This window comes from Microchirus variegatus (assembly GCF_963457635.1).
Source record: "Microchirus variegatus genome assembly, chromosome: 5".
In the NCBI taxonomy this organism is placed as follows: domain Eukaryota; kingdom Metazoa; phylum Chordata; class Actinopteri; order Pleuronectiformes; family Soleidae; genus Microchirus; species Microchirus variegatus.
The window spans coordinates 16,764,224-16,788,243 of record NC_139806.1 but is presented as its reverse complement, the minus strand read 5'-3'; the positions used below and the strand labels follow the sequence as shown (position 1 = coordinate 16,788,243).

General features: G+C 41.5%; 1 protein-coding gene and 1 long non-coding RNA gene across 3 annotated transcripts; both read left to right on the top strand.

Annotated features, from left to right (window-relative positions):
* Positions 1-1,654: 1,654 nt before the first annotated feature.
* LOC310926644 (angiomotin-like 2a) lies at positions 1,655-9,563 on the top strand. 2 transcript variants are annotated; one of them, XM_083888824.1, is made up of 11 exons: positions 1,655-1,805; positions 2,648-3,448; positions 3,924-4,089; positions 5,401-5,545; positions 5,669-5,758; positions 6,409-6,704; positions 6,821-6,996; positions 7,134-7,187; positions 7,302-7,486; positions 7,588-7,719; positions 8,197-9,563. In XM_083888824.1, the coding sequence occupies exons 2-11, from the start codon at positions 2,727-2,729 to the stop codon at positions 8,280-8,282; spliced, it is 2,052 nt and encodes a 683-aa protein (XP_083744950.1). In that variant the 5' UTR covers positions 1,655-1,805; positions 2,648-2,726; the 3' UTR covers positions 8,283-9,563. The 2 variants fall into 2 exon arrangements, with proteins under 2 accessions (XP_083744950.1, XP_083744949.1); XM_083888823.1 differs by having other exon boundaries at positions 7,086-7,187.
* A 9,437-nt stretch (positions 9,564-19,000) lies between these two features.
* On the top strand, positions 19,001-20,071 carry LOC310926692. The gene is made up of 3 exons (XR_014592814.1): positions 19,001-19,392; positions 19,782-19,860; positions 19,979-20,071. It is a non-coding gene; the product is annotated as an uncharacterized lncRNA (long non-coding RNA).
* Positions 20,072-24,020: the final 3,949 nt, after the last annotated feature.

Genomic DNA, 24,020 nt, shown 5'->3' with positions numbered 1-24,020 from the left:
CTTTACAATCAGCAACAGCAAAAGACAGATAATCATGTATGTGATTATTGCCATAAAACACTAAAAGCATAAGTATAAATAATGTAACAAAGTACTTTACTTTGTTATTTATATTTCTAACAACTTTTACTCTTCTACATTTCCTCTTTGTTACTCCTTACTATAAAGAAAATCAGACGAAGAGTTGGTAATGGTCTGTATTTACATAGAGCTTTTCTAGTCTTGATGTATTCACACGCTTCAACATGGGGTTAAGTGTCTTGCTCAAGGACACATGTAGACTAGCAGAGCCAGAAATGAAACCCACAACCTTCCAGTTAAAAGACAACTTGCTGAACCACTGAGCCACCATGGCTCAATCCTCACTTTTTTTTAAATACTTTTACCTCTAAAACAGTACATTTTAATAATAATAATAATAATAATGCATTATATTTAAGGCGCCTTTCAAGACACTCAAGGTCGCCGTACAAAAAAAATAAATAAATAAATAAAAAAAAATAAAAAAAAAATAAAATACAAGGTAATAGCAACGGGTAGAGGGTTAAAGAGTCAGACGGAGTAGGCCTGTTTAAAAAGGTGGGTTTTCAGGTGGGATTTGAAGATGGCAAATGAAACAATGTTCCTGATGCCGGGGGGGAGGGAGTTCCAGAGGCGGGGGGCAGATCGGCTGAACGCTCTGGCCCCCATGGTGGTCAGACGGGCAGGAGGCACAATGAGGCTGATAGATGAGCCAGATCTTAGTGACCGAGAAGGGGTGTTGGTCTGAAGGAGGTCAGAGAGGTATGGGGGAGAGAGGTTGTGGATGGCCTTGAAGGTGAGAAGCAGAATTTTGAAATCGATGCGGAATTTAACTGGAAGCCAGTGAAGCTGTTGCAGAACAGGAGTGATGTGATTGATAGAAGGGACAGTATATATATAAAAAAACATTGACGTTTGATACTTCAGTACAGTACATGTCATATACTTTAAGACTTTTACTTAAGTAATATTATATACAAAGGGACTTCAACTTTTACCAAAGTCATTTTCTGGTAACACACTTTTTACTCAAGTATCACCTTTTAGGTACTGTTGAAAATTAAATGTATTTATGTTATATTTTATGCAAGAAAGTGTGAGCTTGACAAAGAACCAGGTCAGACTAAAGATAATGCCTTGGTACAGAACTTTTTTTTTTTTTTTTTAAGATAAATGCATCATGATGTGATAAGTCGAGTAATTTAGTACCGTTAATGTCATATTAATAAATAGCAGCAGAAGATGGAGGAGCTATAATGAGAAAGTCTTTCCCCTTTTTCTCTGCTCATGAGCGCATTTATTCCAAAACAAACGCTCTCCCCTCACATACTATACTACACTTCTCTTTACCTTCTTCTCTCTTATTGGTAATGATAGGGCTCTCTCTCTCTCTCTCTCTGTGCCTCTTTCTCTCCCTCTCGTGTGGTTTTACGCTTTTGATTCCCGAGGGACCTCGCGTTTTACATTCCTGGCATTCCGACCTCAGTCCCTCCTCGGTTACTTATTATCACCGCCTGCTCCCTCTCTCTCTCTCTCTCTCTCTCTCTCTCTCTCTCTCTCTCTCTCTCTCTCTCTCTCTCTCTCTCTCTCTCTCTCTCTCTCTCTCTCTTCACAATCATTTCACAGTAACAGAGGAAGCAGCAGCGCGGCGTGTTCCGTCCGTGGATGAGGACGATGAGACTCGTTTGAAAACAAAGTGGATTTTATTGTGAACACACTGGGTTTTTCCACACACACGTCGAGACCGAGAGGAAAAGTTGATGTTATGATGAGCGCGTGAGCTGGTAAGACAAGCGACTTTTCCTGTGTTTCTCTTGTCTTTTCTTTTACAAACCGAGCACTAAACTAAACGCAACTAAATCACAACCAGTGGCACTTAAACGTTAGACAAACGTGGTCGTTTATTGTTGTTGTCGCTGTTAGAATAAAGTTATTAAAGTTATTTTACGGCTGCGCTTTTTGTACGCTTTTGCTCCCCCGTGAGACTGGAATTTTTGGCGCATGCATTTTTGTGTTTGCCTGCTGTGGAAGATGTGTCCACATCTCTGTGCTGTCGCTGTTTGCACAACACTGGTGAACCCTGACTTTAACATTATTTTTACAATTGTTGACACTAGTATCTATATACATGTTTCTTTTTACTGTATTTATTTTATTGAGTGTGTGGACTACTGTTCCAATCTCATTCTGATCTGCATATCATTTTACTCAGGAAAAGTGTTTATATTAGAGTCTAATGTCAAGGCCTACATTCTTCATAGTCTTTCCTATGTGTGGGACTTTATTGTGAGCCTCATGTGTTATTTTCATATTCATGTATTTAACTATACTGTGCAAAAGTTGGCTACCATTAGCTACCACTCAGAAAGAAAGAAAGAAAGAAAAAAAAGCAGTTCTACATTTTCTCTTTCCACTTGATCAGTAATGTGTTCTGAATCTCTTTATTCAAGACATGCTTGAACATAACATGTTGTATGAATTCAAATTTCAGTCACATTATTCCAATCCAAATGCCAATAATCAGACAACTTGACAAACAACAAAGCTGGTGGTGCCCTGACACTGATGCGTTTTTGTCATATTTGCCTCTCGACTGATTCATCTCTATTTTCTCATCCTCTTTCAGGTTCATAGCTGATACATATTTAACGCTTCCCAAAGTGCTCAGCAAATCTAAAGAGAGAGAATAATAAACACAAATCAACATGGCGTCCACCGAAGAGCCGTCTGGCACGGTCCTGCACCGACTCATCCAGGAGCAGCTACGCTACGGAAACCCCACGGACACCCGTACCTTGTTAGCCATCCAGCAGCAGGCTCTGCGTGGAGGCAGTGGAAGCAACAGTGGACCCAGCAGTGGCGGAGACATGGGCAGGAGTCCACGATCCTCTCTGGAGAGTCTCACCCAGGAGGACCCTATGTTCCCTCAGCTCTCTGCGAGGCAGGAGCCTCAGGGCCAGGAGCACCAGGGAGACTACCACCACTCAGAAAGTGGTTATCAGCTCTACCAGCTGCACGGAGAGGAGCTGCCGACCTATGAGGAGGCCAAAGCACAATCTCAGTATCTTGCCTCTCACTGGACCTCCACGGGCCCTATCAGGCAACTCCACGAAGGGAAGCTCCTTCATGAGGGGGTCTTCCACGAGGAGGCAGATATGTTGGAGCCCAAGTGCAGCCATGTGCGGTCGCTCAGTGAGCATCGCATGCAGATATCTCTGGAGAGGAATGATGCCGCCTTTAAAGCAGAGGCACTCAACAGCACCTCGCACAGTTACCCCGAGCTGCCTTACTACAGCCCACAAACCCACCAGAGCACAGGGCTGAGTCTGGGCCAACATAGCCCCCCTCCAGAGTACGCAGTCCCTGTTCAGGGTCAAGGATTTATCCCCCACCAGGTCCAGGAACCAGTGCCGGCACAGCAGCACAGGTACACAGAGGACATATCTACTCACACTACGTCATACAATACGCTGTTGTGTTTTTGTACAAGAGACTGCATCATAATTATCTCCCACAGCTCGTCATTGTGTTTCACATGCTTTAACACATACTTCTCAGCGTGAGTCACACCGTACGTTGTGTAGCAATTTCCTTCTTGAAATACTTAACAGGAGAACGAGTCCAGCCCTGTAGGTGTCTGTAATGCTTGGCATACTGTCGCTGGATAGTTTCACATGCTTGTGTTACCTTGGATTCTTTTATAAAAGTATGTTCCTCATATAGACGTTAACATTCTTTACAGTCACTGGAGTCAGTATGTCTGCCTGGCAATAGACAGGAATAGAGAGATATTTCAGATGCCTTGCTCCAGCTCAGTGCTGCAAAATATTTTCCGAGTTCAGCTAATTCACATAATGTATATATGAACCTGCTTTAACCTTATAATTGTTGTTCTCGTGTAGGTATGTACAGTCAGGCCAGCCGACTGAACTCCCCTGCTACACTTTCTCCAGCCTGCCACCTGCTGGTTTGGAGGAGCCCAACCAGGTGGAACTACTGCTGATGGAGAACGAGAGGTTGAGGCAAGAGCTGGAGGCACACAAAGAGAAGAGTGGCCGTATTGAGAAGGTAAAATCTTATTTCACCACAGCTGATATATCTATCAGGATAAATACTCCATCTATACTAAAAAAAAAAAAAAACTTTCAAATATCACAGAATTCCACCAAATGTAGGACTAAAAGATACCGATGGCAGCTTAGCAATGTCAAAAACTGAATTGAGATATTGGAAAGTAATTTCATTGCCAAACAGTCCGACACATCCTCCATCACAGCCACCTGTCCCTGAAACACAACCCCAGTGGACAGCTGTCTTACTGACATCCAACTCCAGGCACACTCCCTCATTTGTACTGACCAGATGAGCTCAGCAGCTGCTACCTTAGTACCACAGGGGCACAAACAAGAGGTCACCGCCTGCTACTGTGTTTACACACTCCTTTCATTGTGTCGCTGACCTAGTGGAGGCCAGAGAGAGTGCGTGTGTGTGGCGTGTGTACTTTAGTTCCAGGGAGGCCAGAGATTTTCTAGAGCTTGCCCTGCAGTTGTCGATGGGGCTTTGAATGGTGCACAGCTGATGGGGGGGGGTGGGGGGGTTGTTAGGGGGTGAGGGTCCGTGGCAGGTGAGGAACTGGTGCGTAAAAAGTGAAAGTTCTCTTTTGTTTTCCCGCCCACCACCACCCCAGTTATATCCAGCCAAACAGGCCTGAAACAGTTTTTCTTGTTCAACATGGTGGAAATGGTTTTAGAGACATCAGATTAAAATAAAAAATCCACTCCACTCTCTGCTGGAGTTATGTCACATGGTCCTCGCCTTCTCTCAGCCTAAAGGAATGATAATTGCTGGGGTTGGAAAGTTTTCTCCGTCAGGCCGCAGCCCAGAGTAAACATGCCTGTGTGACTGCTGTAATGGTGGGTGTCTCTTTGCCATTTCCACAACCCAGGCACAGGCATGCACACCTTCCCTCTGCTGGCATCCTTCCCGGACTTGTGTGTGTGAGGTTGTGTGCATTTTAACCTTGATGTGTGTTGTGCGCGCTCTTGTGCGCTCACACACCTGGAACTAGAGCTATCAGCCCTCAGGAATGTAGATATAAATCAGTCTCACAGGGAGTGGTGCAGGCTTGAATTCCTTCTCAGTATTATACCACACACACACACACACACACACTGAATATACTGTATACACACAGTCATGAATGTACCCATATGTACTGTATATTTATGTACTGTAACAACATGAATCAACATTCCAGCTCCTCCCTGACATGTGAAGTAGGTTAACCAAAAAAATGTTTTTTCTCTACCCACTCTTTTCCTTTACTCCTTCCTTTTCCTCTGTCTTTTCTACCCTCCTCCTTTCTCTGTCTGATTTCAGCTGGAGCAGGAGATCCAGCGAATTTCAGAGGCCTATGAGACACTGATGCAGGGCAGCAGTAAGAGAGAAAACCTCGAGCAGACGCTGAGGAAGAGGCTGGTGGCTGAGATCAGGAGGCTGCAGGATTTCAACAGAGACCTCAGAGGTACAGCAACAAAATCACCGCAATAAATCCATATAAAACCATTACAACAATAGAGTAAAACACTAATAATACAACCATGAGATGCCAGGTTCCAACATGCACATTGTTTTTGTTACTTTGCAGAAAACCTGGAAAATGCCAGGACGCATGTTGCAAAAGAAGTTCAAGCAGCCGACCATAATCAGCACATCATGGCCAAGCTCCTTGAACAAAGTAAGTATATCAGTGAACTAGATTTACACGCCACCACTGTTCCATCCTCCTTTATAGTCAATGTGCATGATTGAACTGGATTGTGACATAGTAGGGTGCCCTTTTTGAAGCTTAAGTCTTCCTTTGTGCAGGAATTCCACTCGCATAACCTCAGCTTATTTGGTAAAAAGGCTTTATAATAGGGAATTTGATCCACACATTCTCTCTCTCTCACACACACACACACGCATACACGTCTACAAAGGGAAGTGAACTGGCTCTAAAACACAGAGCAACAGAGGAAGTGGTAGAAATAAGGTTTCCCCCCCCACCTGTTGTAAGCTTGATTTATGCTGCCTGTTGGAGGAACTGGACTCAAGCAGAGTGATGGTGTTTGTACGGCCTTGATGAGGAATGCTCTGCTATGTGGGTCAAAGGGAGAGGGCGGCTTTCTCCCCCTTGCTCTGCTCAGCATTCCTCAAGTGTTTCACTAAATGAAGAACACTGGCCACCAACTCTGTTACTTATTACTGGAATTAGACTCAGGAGGGACAATTTGTCATTATTGCTTTTGCAAGGCCCGCAACATCTGTAAGCTCTGGTCTTAAATTCAATGCAGGAATGACTCCAACCTGAAATTAACATGGCCTTCTTTATTTTTGCTGTGTCAGATGAGGAGCAGAACTTCGAGCGGGAGCGCATGGAGCGAGAACTGCAGCGCTTGCGAACCACGGCGGAGGAGCAGAGCCTCAGGTCCAAGCGACTCGAGGAGACCCTGGACGCGGCTCGAGGACGAGGCCGTCAGCTCGAGGAGGAGCTGAGGAGGAAGAGAGCATACGTGGAGAAGGTGGAGAGGCTTCAGAGTGCTTTGGCTCAGCTACAGTCCACCTGTGAGAAGAGGGAGAGCCTTGAGATGAAGCTGAGGACACGACTTGAGCAGGAGCTGAAGAGTCTGAGGGCACAACAGGTATGCTCACAAAGCCACTCTCATCCATGTTGGTGCTTTGTGTTATGGCATGAACTGTAAAAAAAAAATTTCACTTTCATTGACCAATGTCTGTTTCACTTCACTTTCCATCTCAGAGGCAATCCCAGCCACCAGGAGTGACCATGAGCTCCCTCCAAGAGCGTCTGCGTGAGCGCGAGGAGCGAATCCTGGCACTTGAGGCCGACATGGTGCGCTGGGAGCAGAAGTATTTGGAGGAAAGCACCATGAGGCAGTTTGCCATGGAGGTGGCTGCCACTGCTGCGGCACAGAGGTAAAGTTGGACCTTGATTTTTGCTAGGACGTTGCACACACCTTCTTAATTTGACTTGAAGCTCAATTCCGTTGTGTTACCTTTTGCAGAGACACCACCATCATTAACCACTCACCCTGCCACTCCTCTAACAACAGTTTCAACGAAGACCTGCCAGTCGCTGACTACAGGAATCAAGAGATGGAGAACAGGTACCCACTGCTGATTCAACGCTCTCCTTATCCTTACATATCATGACATGATTAAGCTTTGAGTCACTATGAGCTGCTCTGATTTATGGTTTATTTTTTTCTGTTTTGCCTCAGGATCCGTGCTCTATACGCTCAGATCTTAGAAAAGGACGCAGTGATCAAGATCCTCAACCAGCGGTTGCACCAGGACCAGGGGCGGAAGTATGAGCAAAGTTACCTGAACATAGCGGGGGCACCTCTGCGACCGGCCTCCTCCACTCCCTCCATCTGCACCTTCAAGAGTAACACGAAGACCAGAGGTGAGGAGAAGAGCAATAGCAATGTCCTTGATGCAATGTAATGAACGAGAGGTAAAACAAGACACTGACGTTTTTTTTTTTTTTATGACGTTGTCTTTTAGGTAAGAGTCTTTCCGACGATCAGACTTTGCCAAACCGTCAGTTCTCTGCTCAATCCGAACCTGGAACATTAGAGCGGCACACGGAGGGAACCAACGCCAAAGAGGCCACCGGCACAACTAAGCTCCACAGTGGTGAGTGCTCTGTCAAATATGCATGAGCGCTCTTGTCTACAGGAGCCAATAATCAAGTACAAGCTTTCACTATAAAGCCAGAATGATAAATTATTTGGACAGTGAGGATCAGTAAACCTACACTCACACACACTGCAATTAGACTAATTAGACTGTCCGTCTACATGAGAGGAGCTTTGGACCTCAACTTCACGCATGTCCACATTGATTAACCATGCCACTGCTTTACCAGCCAATCAGCTGAGCATGAGTGCAGGTCATGGTTCATAATGCTGGCCTTGTGGAATGTGCATGGTTAGAAAATAATGTGGATCTGTTGACTGAGCACATTCACCAGAGTGGTCTGTTTGACTGTGGAAAATCTCTGTTAACCTTTACTTGCTGATAGCTGAGCTGTATCTGGGATTTAAAAAAAATTCCACTGTTTTAAAACATCTCTCTGATTTGTTTTATTATCTTTTCTCCCTCCCTCCTCAGACAGGGCAGCTCCCAAGAAGTTGCTATTAAACCCTTTCAGAGGCCTGGAAGAGTTGGAGTCAGAGGCAGTGGAGATCTTCATTTAAAAAGGACAGAGGAGTGGACTTTAAATGAGGGGTGAAAAGCAATTCTGAGAATCTGTGAAGAGTGTCTTTACATAGTGAATGGAAGAAAATATTGGATGCAAGAATGTTTGTGGAAAGAGGCCAAAGCACGAAAAAAAAAAGGACTGTTTTCACTTTTAAGAGACAGAGCTGTGCTCCGACACATTTACTCTCTCACTAAGCTGAGGCAGCTGCAGGCAGTCTGCCCCCGGCTAAGGGAGAAAACGATGAATCTTCTGAGGTACTTGGACAGTATTGTGGATTGTAATAGGGCAACATGTTCTCAGAAGGTGTCTGCCAGAATATTTATATAAATATATATATTGATATAGATATATTATTGCTGCTCCCCTTGTATATTCCTTCTTTATCTCTTCCCCCCCCCCCCCCAACTCTGGTGAATTAAGAAGCTACATATTTATCTTATCTGGTTTCAACATTCCCCAGATATTAAGCCTCCTCATGTTCTTCTAGATAAATACTCAATTAAAGATAATCTATGTGACCTGCATTCCCCCCCCCCCTCCAGAAAATGTTAATCTGAAAAAACCTCATTCCCATCACATGGGTGTTATTTGTTTATGCAGACTTTCCTTTGCTCAATAATTTAAGCTGATAACTCATGAAACACTGCTGATTTTAAATACGCTCTTGCTGTCCACACTCATTCAGCCCGAGTTGCTGGTCCAACAAAGGCTTTGAACAGGGTGTGAACAGTCGAGATACATAATATATTTGGTATTTTCTTGCCAAACTGACACAGACCTGGTGTTGTTTGTAATATTGGGAGGGTGTAGCGTCATGGTGTTGATTTCATCATCTTTTTTTAATTTTAATTTTAATTTTATTGACTTATTTCCTTCTCAGAGTCTGTTTGCATGTGTGATTACAGTATGTGAGTGTGATTCCTGACGTGGTGATTCTGCTGGTTTGGTCACCACTGGAGGATGAAAGTTGAAAACTGAGTCATGTTGGTTTTGTGTTTGCTGTTAGTTTCAAACTAACAAACAGGTTAATTATTATTATTATTATTATATTATTATTTACTGTTATTATATATTTTATACAGATGTCTGTATTGTTGTTTTAGATATTATAGTGCTTTAAGAGAGACGCCAAAGAGTTTATGTTTGTATTGTTTGATGTAAGTTATGTGCGGACAATCATGGTCATGTCGAGCTGTTCCCAACCAACCAAGTGTTGACTTCAAACAGGCATTTCTGTGAACTTCAAACAGTATGAAGGTTTTTACAGTTGAATTCATGCAACATTTCATAAAGCAATAAAATATTCTAATATACCCAGGCTCTCTGGCTTGTGATTCCATTCCACTCTTGGAAACAAAACAAAACAAAACAAAAACAATGCTGCTGTTTTGGGTGGTTAAAATCAAAATATAAGCAGGGAAGCTGTGGTTTTTCGCTGGTAAACGCTGTTGTTTCATGTCGTAACTCAATCTCTCCATTCCTGTCCTCTTGTTACTCCACAGAGAGTGCTCTTCATTAATGAATACCAGAGCAGATTCTTTCGGGTTCAACTTTCTCGGGTGACCTGCTCTCTTGTTCTCCTCTTGCCGTGGAGAGCATGCTTGACATAGATCACATTCTCATAAGGACGCGTAACCCTATACACGACAAAGACAGGTTTCTCCCAGATTAGTCGCTAATGACCTTCTGAAATTCCTTTGTACTGCCGTCCACCTTTACTAGCATGTGCTGCATTCCTAAATGTTTTTTTATTGACTCCAATTTAACTCACACCCATCGGTGTTTACGCACTATTTTAGGAGATGTGGGAGCTCTGCTATGTGGTGTCTGTCACACGCACACACACACACAATGCATGACACTTGTTATTAATGTGGGACAATGTAAATGACTGACGGGAATAATGAATATTATGATGTCATTACTGTCACTCACATGGTCACATGGTTCACCAGTCATCCACTCACTTCCAATGTGTGTGTGTGTGTACTTGTCAACTTGGCTCTGGCAGAGAAGCGTTCACACATGTTTGATAAACAGGAAACTGAGTGAATGAATGATATATAGCGAGACTGCGTGTTGCCAGGAGTGGTTAGGTGATATTTGTAGTCTGGATTTATTTATTCCTGTTAAAAGATTGTATACACAACAGCTGTGGGAAACAAATAGTTTAGCCGCGTTTAGTGCATTGTTTTTGTTGTCTTATAGTTTATTGACTTGATAGGCTTTGAGTCATACATTAAATACTCCAGTCATCAATAATGATAAGAATGGTCGGGTCACCAGGTCATAAAAAGTACAATGGAACCCAAAACCAATAACAAACTACTCTTGACTTGACACCATTACATTTCCTATTTTTAATTAAGGTTTTACCTCACAAACCTTGAGCAAGACTTTCTGGTTTGTTTTGATCCAAATTGTCTGTCATCAAGACTTAATTGTGTGCGCGAGGTTAGCTAAGGATATCTAATTACTTTTTGATATTTTGGTGTACTGAAGGCTACTTGGTTGGAGGATTGTAAAAAAAAAAAAAAAAAAAACACAACACAAACTGCCTGAGGTCACTTTTATGTGCCAGGTTTGAATCAGTTTAAATAGAAATTCTATTGCACAACTTAAAAAAAAAAGTAGTTTGATTTGATAAATGGAAGAGGTAAATTTGTTAAAACACCTATGCAAGCCTGGACTTGGTCAGAGAGGATATGAGCTGCTGAGATCATACGGATGCTTTTAACAGAGGAGCTTGTATGGGAAAACACAGAGCAGGATCTGGAGGTATGCAACGCTATCAATCTTATTTATGAATTGTGAGCGCTTATCTGGCGCAGTGATGGACAGCATTGTGAGGACTTGCCAACATTCCTCTGTATATGTGAAAGGCAGCTGACATGTTCTGACTGCAACTCTCTCTCTGTGAGTGTGTTTTTCCCAGAATTTAAATGATTGAGTCTTCAAAAAAAAAAGGATTCTGGGGTCAAATTCCTTCCCACTTATATGTCCAAGAAAATTAACATTGTCTACACTTTTTTTTTTTTTCAGTCTTCCCAGTTTTTCTACTTTTCTCTGGCTCACTCACATGAGAACTTCATTCTGGACTCACAATCAACCGTGAAAGGAATCGGGTTTGTTGTTGTGCAAACACTGATGCAGTGCTGGCTTTATTACACCCACCCTGATGTATATGGTTTCCCAACACATTCCTCACGAGTTATACTCAGTGAAGTACAAGCACATTCAGCAAATATACTGACGGTGAGTGCTGATATCAAAGCAGGGAAATAAAGAGGTTGTTTTTGGAACACGGGTTGGCCTTGCTTCACATGAACATGGTTGTATGAGTTCTATTTATGTGGCCAAGCACCCAGTAAAGAAAATAAATCCAATAAATGTGACTGCGCACATATCCAAATCACGTACACACGTGTAAACAAACACAAGAATGTGAATGAATTTCAGCAGATGTGATGATAGATAGATTGGCCTCCTCTGGGCAAATATGGAATAACTTGTCAGAAAGAAAACATCCAGTGAGATCATAAATCTATAAAATCATGTCATGTGTTTCACTATTTTTTTTTCGGGGGGGGGGGGGGGGGGGGGGGGGGAACTAGCTTACCAGATGTGTAACTTGTCAACACCTGCTACAGAAAACTGCAGTCGTGTTTGTTCAGGGGCCATGCGTTTAAAACCACAGACGTGACCCCACAACCATATTTCAGCCACACTTCCCTGAAGCTGTTCAAGTGAAAGATCTGCATCATTCAGGCTTTCCTTTATTAAAGTAGGCAGGTTGTTGAAATCATCAATCACATTTTCAGTTGCACCATGTACACAAAAATAAAAAAATACATCATAACACCCTTGTCACATCGCGGTGAAGTTTTTGTCCTGTCCTGGGTTTTGTGTTTTTGAAAACTTCCTGTTTTGTTTTGAAAATTAACTCTCCTCTCATTTCAGACCACTTCCTGTCACCTCCCTTGATTGCCCCAATTGTTTTCACCTGTTGCCCCACCCTCATGTATTTAGTTTCTCCTTCTCCCTTTACTCAGTGCCAGAGTGTCTCGTTCATGTCGTGCACCCGTCAGTCCTCATAGTTTTGTCCTTGCCCGGTCATTAAGTAAGTCAGTATTCCATGCCTCTTAAGAGAGAGATTTTTTGTTTGTACGTTTTCATAGTTCTGCTTTGAAATTCTTTTTTTCCATAGCCTTTGATAGCCTCCATTTGGAGTGATTTAAGTTAAGCTTAATATTCAGTTTTTTTCCCCCATAGTCCTTGTTAGCCTCCATTTGGAGTGTTTTTTGTGTATGTGTTATTTTAGACTTCCTCAACCTGAGTAAGGTTTTCCTCCCTTTTGGAGCGCTTTAAAGGTGCATTATGTAACAAATCTAAAGCAACTGGCCATAAAATCCTCCTAATATGTCACAGAGACTCAGGAATAATGTTCATATAACAAACTGAACTCACCAACAACAACAGCACAGCCAAAATATTTGCATTAAAAAAAATATTTTGCAGACTGCAAATCATGTTTATGTTTTGAAATCATGTTTTGGCATGTGGCGCCACCTACCGCCGTCTGCCAATCATTGCAGTCAGTACAGTCTCTGCTGCCGAGCAACCACGGGTTGCCAATTACGTCAGAAAACGAAACCTAAAAGACATTGGTATTTTGAATTTGAGTGTAGTAACCATTTTTGGCCACATTCTTACATATGGCACCTTTAAGTTAATAGTTTACATCCTTTGTTTTCCTCCTAGTGGAGAGATTTTCTGTTTTATTTTTCATTTTCTAGAATATCACAGACTAAGTTTTCATAGCCTCTTTATTTGTCGCTCTGTCTAAGAGGTTGGAGTGTTTAAATAAAGACTTCCTGAATCATCGTTACTCTGCATCTGAGTCCTCTCTAAATCCAGGCCTGACAACCCTTTATCTCCCAAATGCTTGCACAGCAATTGGCAACAGTGTAAAATCACGTAGTGAGACTTTGCAGCTAAAAAGTGACACCTGCTGGACATATCCCTGACATGCACAGCTGTACACATCTACCTGGCCATAATTTACATATATGCACATACATGCACTACATCATTATTATTTTTAATTCAAAACAAATACAGGTAAGTACCAAGGATATTAATGTATCTCGCAAACTAATACTGCAATTTTGATCAACATTATTGATAATAATACATAGGGTTACATTAAGACATTAAATCATGCAATTATACAAAAATGTGTATGTATTATAATATATATGCAATAATTACAATTTATTTCCAAGATACATTTTATTATTATGACCCTACCTATTGATTCAATTTGGAAGACTTCAATTTATATTGTCTGATAAAACAATACAATGTATAGTCTCTATTTATATATATTTTATAGTTTTATATTGATCTTTGTACACATATATAATTAAAGTGTTGTCATAATACACTTGCTATGAGTTACACATAAATACAGAAAGACTTCATTCAAGTTAGTCCAGTGCAGGGATGTAAACAATGTTTTGTCTCGCACCAACCGGTGTACGCCTGGTACCAAACCGCGCGAACCCATCCACACGTTCTCGTCGACTGAGCCATCTTGGCTTCCGTAGCAGGCAGCAACGAGTGGCTAAAGTAGTAGCTTGTTATCGTTCCTTGATGAAGAAATAGCAGAGGTCGTGCCTGTGTGTGTCCTAATAAACACTTAGTGCGGTGTGTGCGGGGACAGAGCTTGTCTCCGGGATGTGCTCAGTCGACGGCTGTGAATCGTGGCGTCGCAGCGCGCAGCGGTTTAAGTTGCCGGAGGATCCAGAGATGAGACTGGATTGGGTTCAGTTTTTGGCCACAGTCAATAAGCAGCGTTTTAAAGAGTCGTCGTGGACTGAAATCACTATCTGCGCTGAACATTTCAAAAGTGACTGTTTGATTTATGCGGCTCTGACCGGGGCGGTGCAGCTAACGCCCGGTGCTGTCCCATCTCTGTGTGTCCAGTCTAAACCAGAAGTGGTGAGTGAAGCTTTACTGTGTCAACTCGTGGTATAAATACATGGTTTTCTACTTCTTTCAACATCTATTTATAATAATCTATTCATGAATACATTTATTATACTATTACTAGTACTACTACGACTACTACTACTACTATTATTATTATTATTATTATGATCCTTATTATTGTGCTATTAGTATTAAAACACAATCTTAATAAAACACTTACATTTGTTACCTTGTGTAGGAGCCTGTGGAAACCACTGCAGTTAAGACATGTCCACCCTCCTTTCGTGAAGAATCGAGGCTTCCTGCAAAAGGTCAAAATAATTGTTGTGTTCATTTAAATGAAGTCAAATAAAGGCATGATGTCTCATTCGTCATCTCTGCATCTCCTTTTTCAGAAGGCCCAGTCCCTATTCGGGTCTTATGTTCAACAAGAGATGTTTCCGCTACTTCTCCTTCTGAAATGCTATCAAAAAATGTGAATATTGATTTGATCCTGAAAAGGTAAGTTTTCTTCAATTTTCATTTTTTTTTTTTTGCAGTTTCTTTCATATTTCACTAAGAGTTCAATCAATATTTGAAATATCTTTTCCAGAGCAGCGCCTGTAAAGACAAAGGAAAACCATCTCATTAATCTGTTCAACGAGAAGTGCCGGTCGTGTGGCTGTAAACTCAGAATCGATGAGGTGACCCACGGTGGGTTGGTCGTCTTTAACCAGCAGTGCCTTCAGTGTGTGCACAGAAACCAGAGGAAAAGCCAGGTCAGTGCCAGTGCGCCACCTGCTGAACGCCATCACCTGACAGGAGGCACAGAGGTCATTTCAGAGTACACCATCAGCAATTACATATATATACTGAATCATATCCAAGTATTTCACTGAAACCCATTCATGTCATCATTTAACAGGCTGGACCAACAGAAGACTCAGGTTTACGTGTGTCTCATGTTGGTGTTGATGAAGTGACTGACGTTGATTCAGAGAGGGAGACAAGTGTGCCTCAAATGATCAGTGATGAGGAAACTGATGACGACGATGAGGAATCCGAGGATGACGATGAGGACTCTGAGGATGACGAAGAGGACTCTGAGGACAATGGAGAATCAGAGGCAAGATGTTATATTCTTCCTCCCCAGCCCAACGAGCTCTGCACGGTGTGCGGCAAGTTTTATAGAAAACGGTGGCCTCACACATGCGAGCACATACTTAAGCCCTATTCCTGCAACATTTGCGGTAAGAGATGTGCTAATGAGCATGCTGTCAAATCCCACAACAGAGTTCATGAGGTAAATTACGAGCACCGGTGCAAATACTGCCACACGACTTTCAAAACAAAAGTGGGCAAAGTCAATCATGAGCAGATCCACCAAATGGAAGGACAGCCCTATAAATGTTCTGAGTGTTCAGAAGCATTTGCCACAAATAAGGAACGCCATCTCCACATGGAGGATCACACAGGGCCCACGCAGTTGAGATGTCATATCTGTGGCAAGGAGTTCCTCTGGGGTCTTGCTCTTCAGAGACACTTAAATGTGCACACAGGTCTAAGGCCTCACAAGTGTTTGGTGTGCGATCGCGGCTTCAACCAGCCGAGTCACCTCAAATCTCACATGCGCCTGCACACAGGAGAAAGGCCTTATAAATGTCAGCATTGTAACGAATGCTTCAATCACAACGTGAGCTTGAAAAGTCACGTTCAGCGTTACCACACGCCAGGCAATGAATGCAATAATGCCAAGAGGAAAAAAAGGAACACGGGTGATGCTCAGGGCCTTGGGAACCAAATGGGTGAAGACTCAGAGCTTGCCACTGTAGAGAAGGTACAGGGTGCACAGATGAGTGTACAGGAAAGAAAAAAGAGGAGAATCACTGGTAGACCCATTGGGAGGCCTAAGACTTATGCATCAAGTAATGTAGTACTGGAAATTCAACTGGAAGATCCCGGTTCACACACAAACACTGAAGATCCAGAGACGCTGCAGACACTGACTGACACTGACAACAACGAGACCGTCTCTGAATTAGCGGAGGAGGAAGGGCAGAAAAGCACAGAAATAAAGAATGCCACAAAATGGAGAAGAAGGGAAAACAATTCTGACAGTGACTCTGATTTTGACCCAGATGAAACAAAGAAGAAGAAAAGGGGTAAACGCCCAGGAAAGCAGAGGGGGAGGCCAAGAAAAACTCCAGTGGTGTGACGTTTCATGGAGAGGACAGAAATAATATAATATTTACACTTAAATGATCATAGATATTACCATTAATTCCCACAAGGTGCTTGCAGGACCTTGTGGGAATTAATGGTAGCGCCCTAAATTGGTTTAGATTGTATCTTGAGGGAAGATCTATGTGTATGCCTCGGTGGCTTCGAGTCCCGCTCTGTTCCGTTGTCATGTTCAATTTTTTTATGGTTTTATAGTTTCGTTTTTTATTGTTTAAACATTGTTATTGTTTTATTGTTTTAATGTATACGTATTTAATTGTTTTATTGTTCTTATTTTGTTTGTATTATGTTTTATGTGCCATGTTTTATTTATTGTATTGTTAAGCACTTTGTCCCAGCTATACCTGCCTAAAGTGCTCTATAAATAAAGTTGAGTTGAGAGTTGAGTAATACATGCATATTTAATAATACTAATAATCTCAAAACAATTTCAAATGTGACTTGAGCAAAATGACACTTATCAGGACTGATGTTGAATGCCAGTGCTTCATTTTGCTGCAGCTTGGTGGTGCTCAGGGCCCAAACCTCCAAGGAGTCCAAAGCAAAACTTGATTTCTGGGCCCTCTATCGACGCCAATAAAGCAGTACATGACTTGATGCTTCTGGGGTGACTCTGCACAGTTGTAACTGTGTTGCTTGGATCATCACAATGTCAGTCCGGCATGTTGTTACTCTTACAATTATATTGGCTTTAGTCTTAAACGGCGGTAAAATCAGAAGGACTTTGTATTCAAAATAGCAGAATGCTAAGAGGTGGATATGGTGGCAGATAAAACAATATATTTATACTCTAGTAACCATGATAACAATGACTTTTTGTTTGCCATTTTTTAATTACAATGTGCAAAAAACCACAATGAATAATGATTTTATTATCGTATCATTAAATATACAAGTAGAAAATATCCCACTAGAATGAAAGTCAAATAACTTTGTAAAAGTGTACCTTGTTAATTCACAAATAAGTGCAAAGTGCATTTGTTTATTTTATTTGAATGGGGGTCACAGGCTCTGAGTAGCAGCTTAGTTGGCTCATGCTTTGGGTCGACTGCTGGTGTGTTGTCCTTAATCCTTGTTTCTCAGCTCTCCATGATGTTGTTTAATCTGTAAGGTGATCTTTAGTGTGATGAAAGGAGCCAACAAATAGTTTCATCTTCTTCTTTATCGTCTTCTAATTGTTATGATTATTATTATTATTATTATTGTTATTGTTATAATTGTTGGCTGATCTGTAACCTGCTTGAACACGAGATACATTTGCCGCTGACAGGTGAAGTTATATCAACTATGCAAATAACAGCAGGGATACTGTGGATCATTTGATTGATTATATGGAATATATAATATCCAACACTGTAAAGGAAAAGTTTCAGGAGTTTATTTTCAAACCTCAGTATGTCTAGTGCCACAAGTTGGAAGAACAGAAGATAATTTGATTTAAAAAATCTTAATTTGAACACAATACAGCACATGCAGCTGTGCATTTGATAGGTATTAGCCACACTCTTGAAGATGATTGAACTGTTTTTAAAAAAGGAAGTGATATATATATTTTTTTTTTTTATTACAAGTTTTGTGTTCAATGTGTTCATGACTAACAGTTGTTTGCACTCCACTCCTGCTTGCGTTCGGTTTTGCTAGTCTGCTACTTTATTACATTATGCCAAAACGAAATGTTATTTGCTGGTCAAAACTGCTGAAGAAAATAAATACTACTTATATTATTATATAAATACTCCTCAAACATTTATTTCAATGGTAAACGATCCATTGTCTGGTACGGTAGGTGGCGATGTTCACTTTAACATTTTTTATTGTCTGCTTGAAAAGAATAATAAATAAATATAAAGAAGAAAAACTGACTTCTTACTTATTTATTTTTATATATTTATTTTATTTATTATTTTGCTTCATTTTCCTTACAAAAATGAGAATGTGACCTCGTCTGTCCAATCCAGTCCCTTTACACACTCCTGTACAGTAGGTGGCGGTATACGCAAACAAAAGCTGTAACGCGCCATTAATAAGAACGAAGAAGAAGGAAAACGGATTTCCTTAACCTTAAGCCCCGCCCAGCGGAACGAATGGCTTGTTTGTAGCTTAAGAGTCCCTACGCCACATGTAAACTAAAATATAGCGCGGAAAAATAAAACACGGCAGAACAGATAAAGCTTATATCAGACATGTGCTCCGTTGTTACGTGCGACTCGTCGCGTCGCAGCGTGCAGCTGTACACGTTACCGGAGGATCCAGAGAAGAGGTTACGGTGGGTCCAGTTCGTTTTGGAAGTCAACGGACAACGACTGAAAGAATCGTCTTGCTCCGACATCAGTATCTGTGGAGAACACTTCACATATGACTGCTTTGAATACACGGGTGGCTTCAAGCAGCTCAAGCCTACTGCTGTGCCGTCAATATGTGTCAAGTCAGAGCCAGAGGAACCTCTGGAGCTACATATCCAGGTAGAAGAGCCAGCTGACGTGAAGTTAGAAGAACCCGAAGCAGCACAAGTGAAGGTAGAGGAACCAGAGCCAGATCATGTGAAGTTAGAAGAACCCGAAGCAGCGCATGTGATGGTAGACGAACCAGAGCCAGATCATGTGAAGTTAGAAGAACCCGAAGCAGCGCATGTGATGGTAGAGGAACCAGAGCCAGATCATGTTAAGTTAGAAGAACCCGAAGCAGCACACGTGATGGTAGAGAAACCAGAGCCAGATGATGTTAAGTTAGAACCAGTGCATATAAAGGTCGAGGAAATCCAACAAGAACATGTAAAAGAAGAGCAACTACAGCCAGAACATGTGAATGCATCTCAGCCACAGATTGTGAGTCAACCTAAGCCAGAACCTGTGGATCTACCCAACACCGAACATGTGCATCTGGAAATTGTGGTAAGTTTTCAGGTCAATTATGTTTCCTCAGTCTTATGACGCTGCAGATCACAGCTGACACTAAATGAAATGTAAACAATAGAATCAAGACACTTTCTAGGTGTGTGTAGACTTGTTAAGTGTTGCTATATGGTTATTAACCTAATCTAAGTCCTATCATCAAAACAAGTTATCTGTTTTATGTGTGTATATTTCTAACACATGTGTTTTTTTTAATTTAAAATGTCTGCATAAAACAATGTTTATACTGGTATCCTGATCTCTTACTTTAAATTAAATACATTTGGTTTTCATTTATCTCTCTGCAATACTTCTGGATTATAATCTCAGACAGTGCTACTGTGATTGCCTGCAGTTGTTCAACCATGAGCTTCTACTTTTCTGCCTAGAAGCCAGAGGAGCTTATGATCGTTTCAGGTGACATGGAATTGGACTACTTTGATGAACCATCTGACACGTCTTCCATTGGTAAGTTATACTATACTTATAACTTACTTAGTTAACATTGTTTGTCAAATTCAAATGAATTGTGTTTACTTGCAAAAAGATTAAAAGCATTGCATTATGTGTCTACTTTTTTTTAAAGATATCCCAGCAAGCCCAGTGCCAAGTGATACTTCTGAAGTTTCCACGTTTGAGTATGATGAGATGCTGCAAAAGATTGAGAATATTGATGTGATCAAGGGAAAGTAAGTCAGACTAAGAATTGTACTCACTTTATTTTATCAGGTCATATTTTAAAGTTATAGTTCCAGGGCTTTCCCTGGGTTTTTTTTTTTTAAGACCAAGGTGGCAAAGGCTGGAGAACCTGGGTGACGTGCGCGGCATGCAAAGTGTGTGAGCCCACCGAGTGTTGTGTATTAAGTTAAAAATCATGATTTGACAAAAGAAAATCTTTTAAATTTTAAACCAAGATGGATCAAAAATAGAAAACAAATACTATTATAATAATATTTATTTTACCTATTCATACTAGGCTATTCCTCAATATCTTCACTAACATAGTAACTCATTCTCCACTCCATCATCTGGTTGGCTTGAAAAAGTTGGAGCAAAAAATAAATAAAATTAAGTAGAGATATTATAAGTTATTCCTTTCTGAGTGCAGAAGTCAAAGCATGTTTTCAACGCAAGTCATCGCATGTTTTGTCTCTTGTACTTAGACTGAGGTGGACCACAAAAACATGAGTGAGTCATCTTTTTTCACACTTTGCCTACTCATAGGGCCTCCAGAGTCCTAAATATAAGTATCAACTTTTTAATCATTTTAATACTTATATTTGGGACTCTGGAGGCCCTATGAGTAGGCAAAGTGTGAAAAAAGATGAGTTCTTGTGAAATCATTTAAAAAAACAACTTCCAAAAAACATGTGAACTCATGTTCTTTTATGAATTAATTTAAGAAACAAACATCCAAAAAACATGTGGACTCTGAACATCTGACTGCAATGAATTTGTGTCAAAAGTTGTAGAATTGGGTGTTTATGGCTGTGTGTGTGTGGTTTGAAATGTTTTGTCCTATTTCCTGTCCAGTCTTTGTCATTGTGACAGAACACCTGCATGTTCAGGTTGTGCATGCATGGAATTGTTTCCAGTTGTCTGTCATGAGTTTTGAATGACGAGAGTTCTTTCCCTCTGTTTTCTCCTTTGATAACTAAATAGTAAAATAGAAAAAATAAAACAGTGAGTGACATAAGACCACTCATCTTCAAAGGCTGATGTAGTTAGTGCTACAGCAAGGCCAGGAGCGTTCCTCTTGTTTGTCTTGAAGTCAAAAGCAATTAGTCTAAATAACTACATTACTCTGACTTTCAGTCGGTATTTCACTGGAAATGTGTGTGTGTGTGTCTGTCTGTCTCTCTGTGTCAGTGTGTGTGTATACAACCGCCTTACTTGCCCTCTGGCGAGGTAAATGGCCCTTGCTGCAGGATCTGCGTTGACTCGTGCCTGTGACGAGCCACTTTTTCTTTGCTTGATAATGACATCTATGGGGGGAAAATAGGCCCTATTATTATATTACAATAATCCTAAAAATATTTGTCTCCTCCTGTGAGAGTGTTATTCTTTTTGGCAAACTTATTATGGCGATGAAGAACTTTAATGCCTGCGCCTTTATTTTGTTGGAAGAAATAAAGTTTGAAAATAATGTTAGGGGGTGCTCGATGTAGTAACTTTCTGTTTGGAGCACTGGAACTTGCAGGAAGGGATTGCATGGCGTGCACGCATACGATTGCAAATGCTCGCAACCTGTGACGCATGTGAGGTTCGCGCAGTTCCCTGTCCACACTATAAACGCTCTGCAATGCTCATAATTTCTATTGTGTCAAGAGCGTTGGCCTTTTTCAACCAATATACCACAGCCAAACAGCCATTTCAGCACCACAGACCTGTGCAGTTCCCGTCCTTGCTTTAAATCGGCCAATGAGAAACGCTCTGGGGCCCTGAACTTCGGACCGAAACTGAAATGGTGCGCTGTACACACGCATACACGAGCAGCAGTTCACCAGTCCACAACACTGCAGGTGCAGCACTATCTCGGCTGTGCCCCGCCGAGTGGAAACAGAGGAGACGCGGCATCAGACACAACAAACTATTCACTCACAACTACACCACCTAAAGTGTCGACAAAGGAAATTCATCAAATGCAAATTACGGACATTTAATTGGGGACAAACTTGAATTTATTAACATGATCAATTAACTATTTTGACTTTTACTTTTACAATGATTGTTCCACGTACAATCTGCTGCACTGCACAACCAAAGCCCCTTCTTGTCTGTGACTATCAGTGCTTCTCTCTGTGTGTGTGTGTGTGTGTGTGTGTGCATGTGTGTATGTCCCACTCTCTGCATGCAGTAAATACATATGGTGTAAATTAAGCTGGTGTATTATTTGGTGAGCCTTTTATTAAGTGGCTAAAATTTCGCTGCAGCCATGTTTACACAGCACAGCTGCATTGGAGATGCTGATTATGTATAAGTCCTTCAGAAAAGAACCCACCTTTTTTAAAGAAGTGAACCATCACCTTTAAACCAGAATCTAATTTTAAACTTTTGTTATTTTTAGAGTTGCACTACTTCAGATGAAGCGGAAGTATGTTGTGAATGAAAACCAGCTCCTCCAGCTGTTTGGCAGCATGTGCCCTTTGTGTGGCTCTAAAGTCAAGGTTGAAAAAGTAAAGTTTGACCTACTCATCGCCATCGATCTGCAGTGCCTTAAGTGTGACTATAGAAAACACTGGAAAAGCCAAATCAGCACCTCTGCCCCAACAGCTGAGGATCAAGTCATTTCAGAGGTAGGACATCAGCAGTCACGTATACTAAGCCATATTCTCACACACGCACACACACACGCTCTCTCTCTCTGTTGTGCTGTTTCACTGTGTCTCTATTCAGTTCATGTGGGTCAGAGCGTCAGGGTGTGACAGTGAACCAGCATGAAGCCTGAAATATTCATTTGATTATTTACACTTTAATTTTTTCTTATTGTGACCTGTGTAAATGTACATTATGAAAATGAAAATTGTATGTCAAACAACTTTTCTTACGTCATTATCAAAACCTTATTTTGCTGTTTGTCATTTAATTATCATGGTAAATGAATAAATGGTTGACTTTGTCTCATACAGTGGAATGGACCACTTTTTTATTTGGCCGTGATGTGTAGGACACTAGCCCTAATGTATAGTTTTTAAAAATGTGTAATTTTACCCGCAGGCTGCGTCTGAGGAGAGCAATGTCGTGGATGAAATGGAAGAACCAAGTGATGAGAGCGATGACGCTGATGATGATGATGAGGATTCAGATGATGACTGGATTCCATCGGAGGAGGAGGGTCTCATCGATGAGCTTCCGCAATCAGATTCTGATGCGGACAGTAAAGATAACCAACGAGTAGAAAACCTCTCTCAGAACCGTCAGCTTTGTGTAGATTGTGGGAAGTTTTACTCAAAAGAGCCTCACACATGTGAGCACAAAGTTAAGCCCTGTTCCTGCAACATATGTGGCAAGAGATATGTTACCGAGGCTGCTTTAGCCTCTCATAGCAAAGTTCACGATGCAAACTACCTGCATCTGTGCAAATACTGCCACGCAGAATTTAAAAGAAAAGGTGACAAAATCACTCATGAGCAGATTCACCTTAACGAAAAGAAGCCCTTCAGGTGTTCTGAATGTTCAGAGGTATTCTTTTCAGGTGTGAAACGCAGCGCCCACATGAGGGGTCACATAGACGCCAAGAAGAGATGTCAAGTCTGTGGAATGAAATTTACCAGTTACAATCATCTCAACAGACACGCGGTAGTGCACACAGGATTGATGCCTTTTGAGTGTTCCGTGTGTCAGCGCAACTTCAACCAAGCAAGTCACCTCAAATCTCACATGCGTCTGCACACAGGAGAGAGGCCTTTTAAATGTCCGCATTGTGACAACTGCTTCACTCATAACGTGACCTTAAAGAGTCATGTCCTGCGTTACCACACACCCAACGCTAAGAAGAGACCCAACAACTCCGTAACAGCTCGTGACACAAACGAGGAGCGTGGCGGAGAAGAGCGACCAAAAGTGAAGAGGATAAGAGATAGGAGTACAGGTAGACCGAGGGGAAGGCCAAAGAAAAATCCTGCAAG

What these genes read in the sequence shown, in the direction of transcription:
- LOC310926644 (XM_083888823.1), top strand. Translation starts at nt 2,727, where the DNA reads ATGGCGTCCACCGAAGAGCCGTCTGGCACGGTCCTGCACCGACTCATC. An exon ending in TTTCAACAGAGACCTCAGAG is followed by an intron (nt 5,546 to 5,668) that starts GTACAGCAACAA and finishes GTTACTTTGCAG; the next exon opens with AAAACCTGGAAAATGCCAGG. An exon ending in GCCACTGCTGCGGCACAGAG is followed by an intron (nt 6,997 to 7,085) that starts GTAAAGTTGGAC and finishes TACCTTTTGCAG; the next exon opens with AGACACCACCATCATTAACC.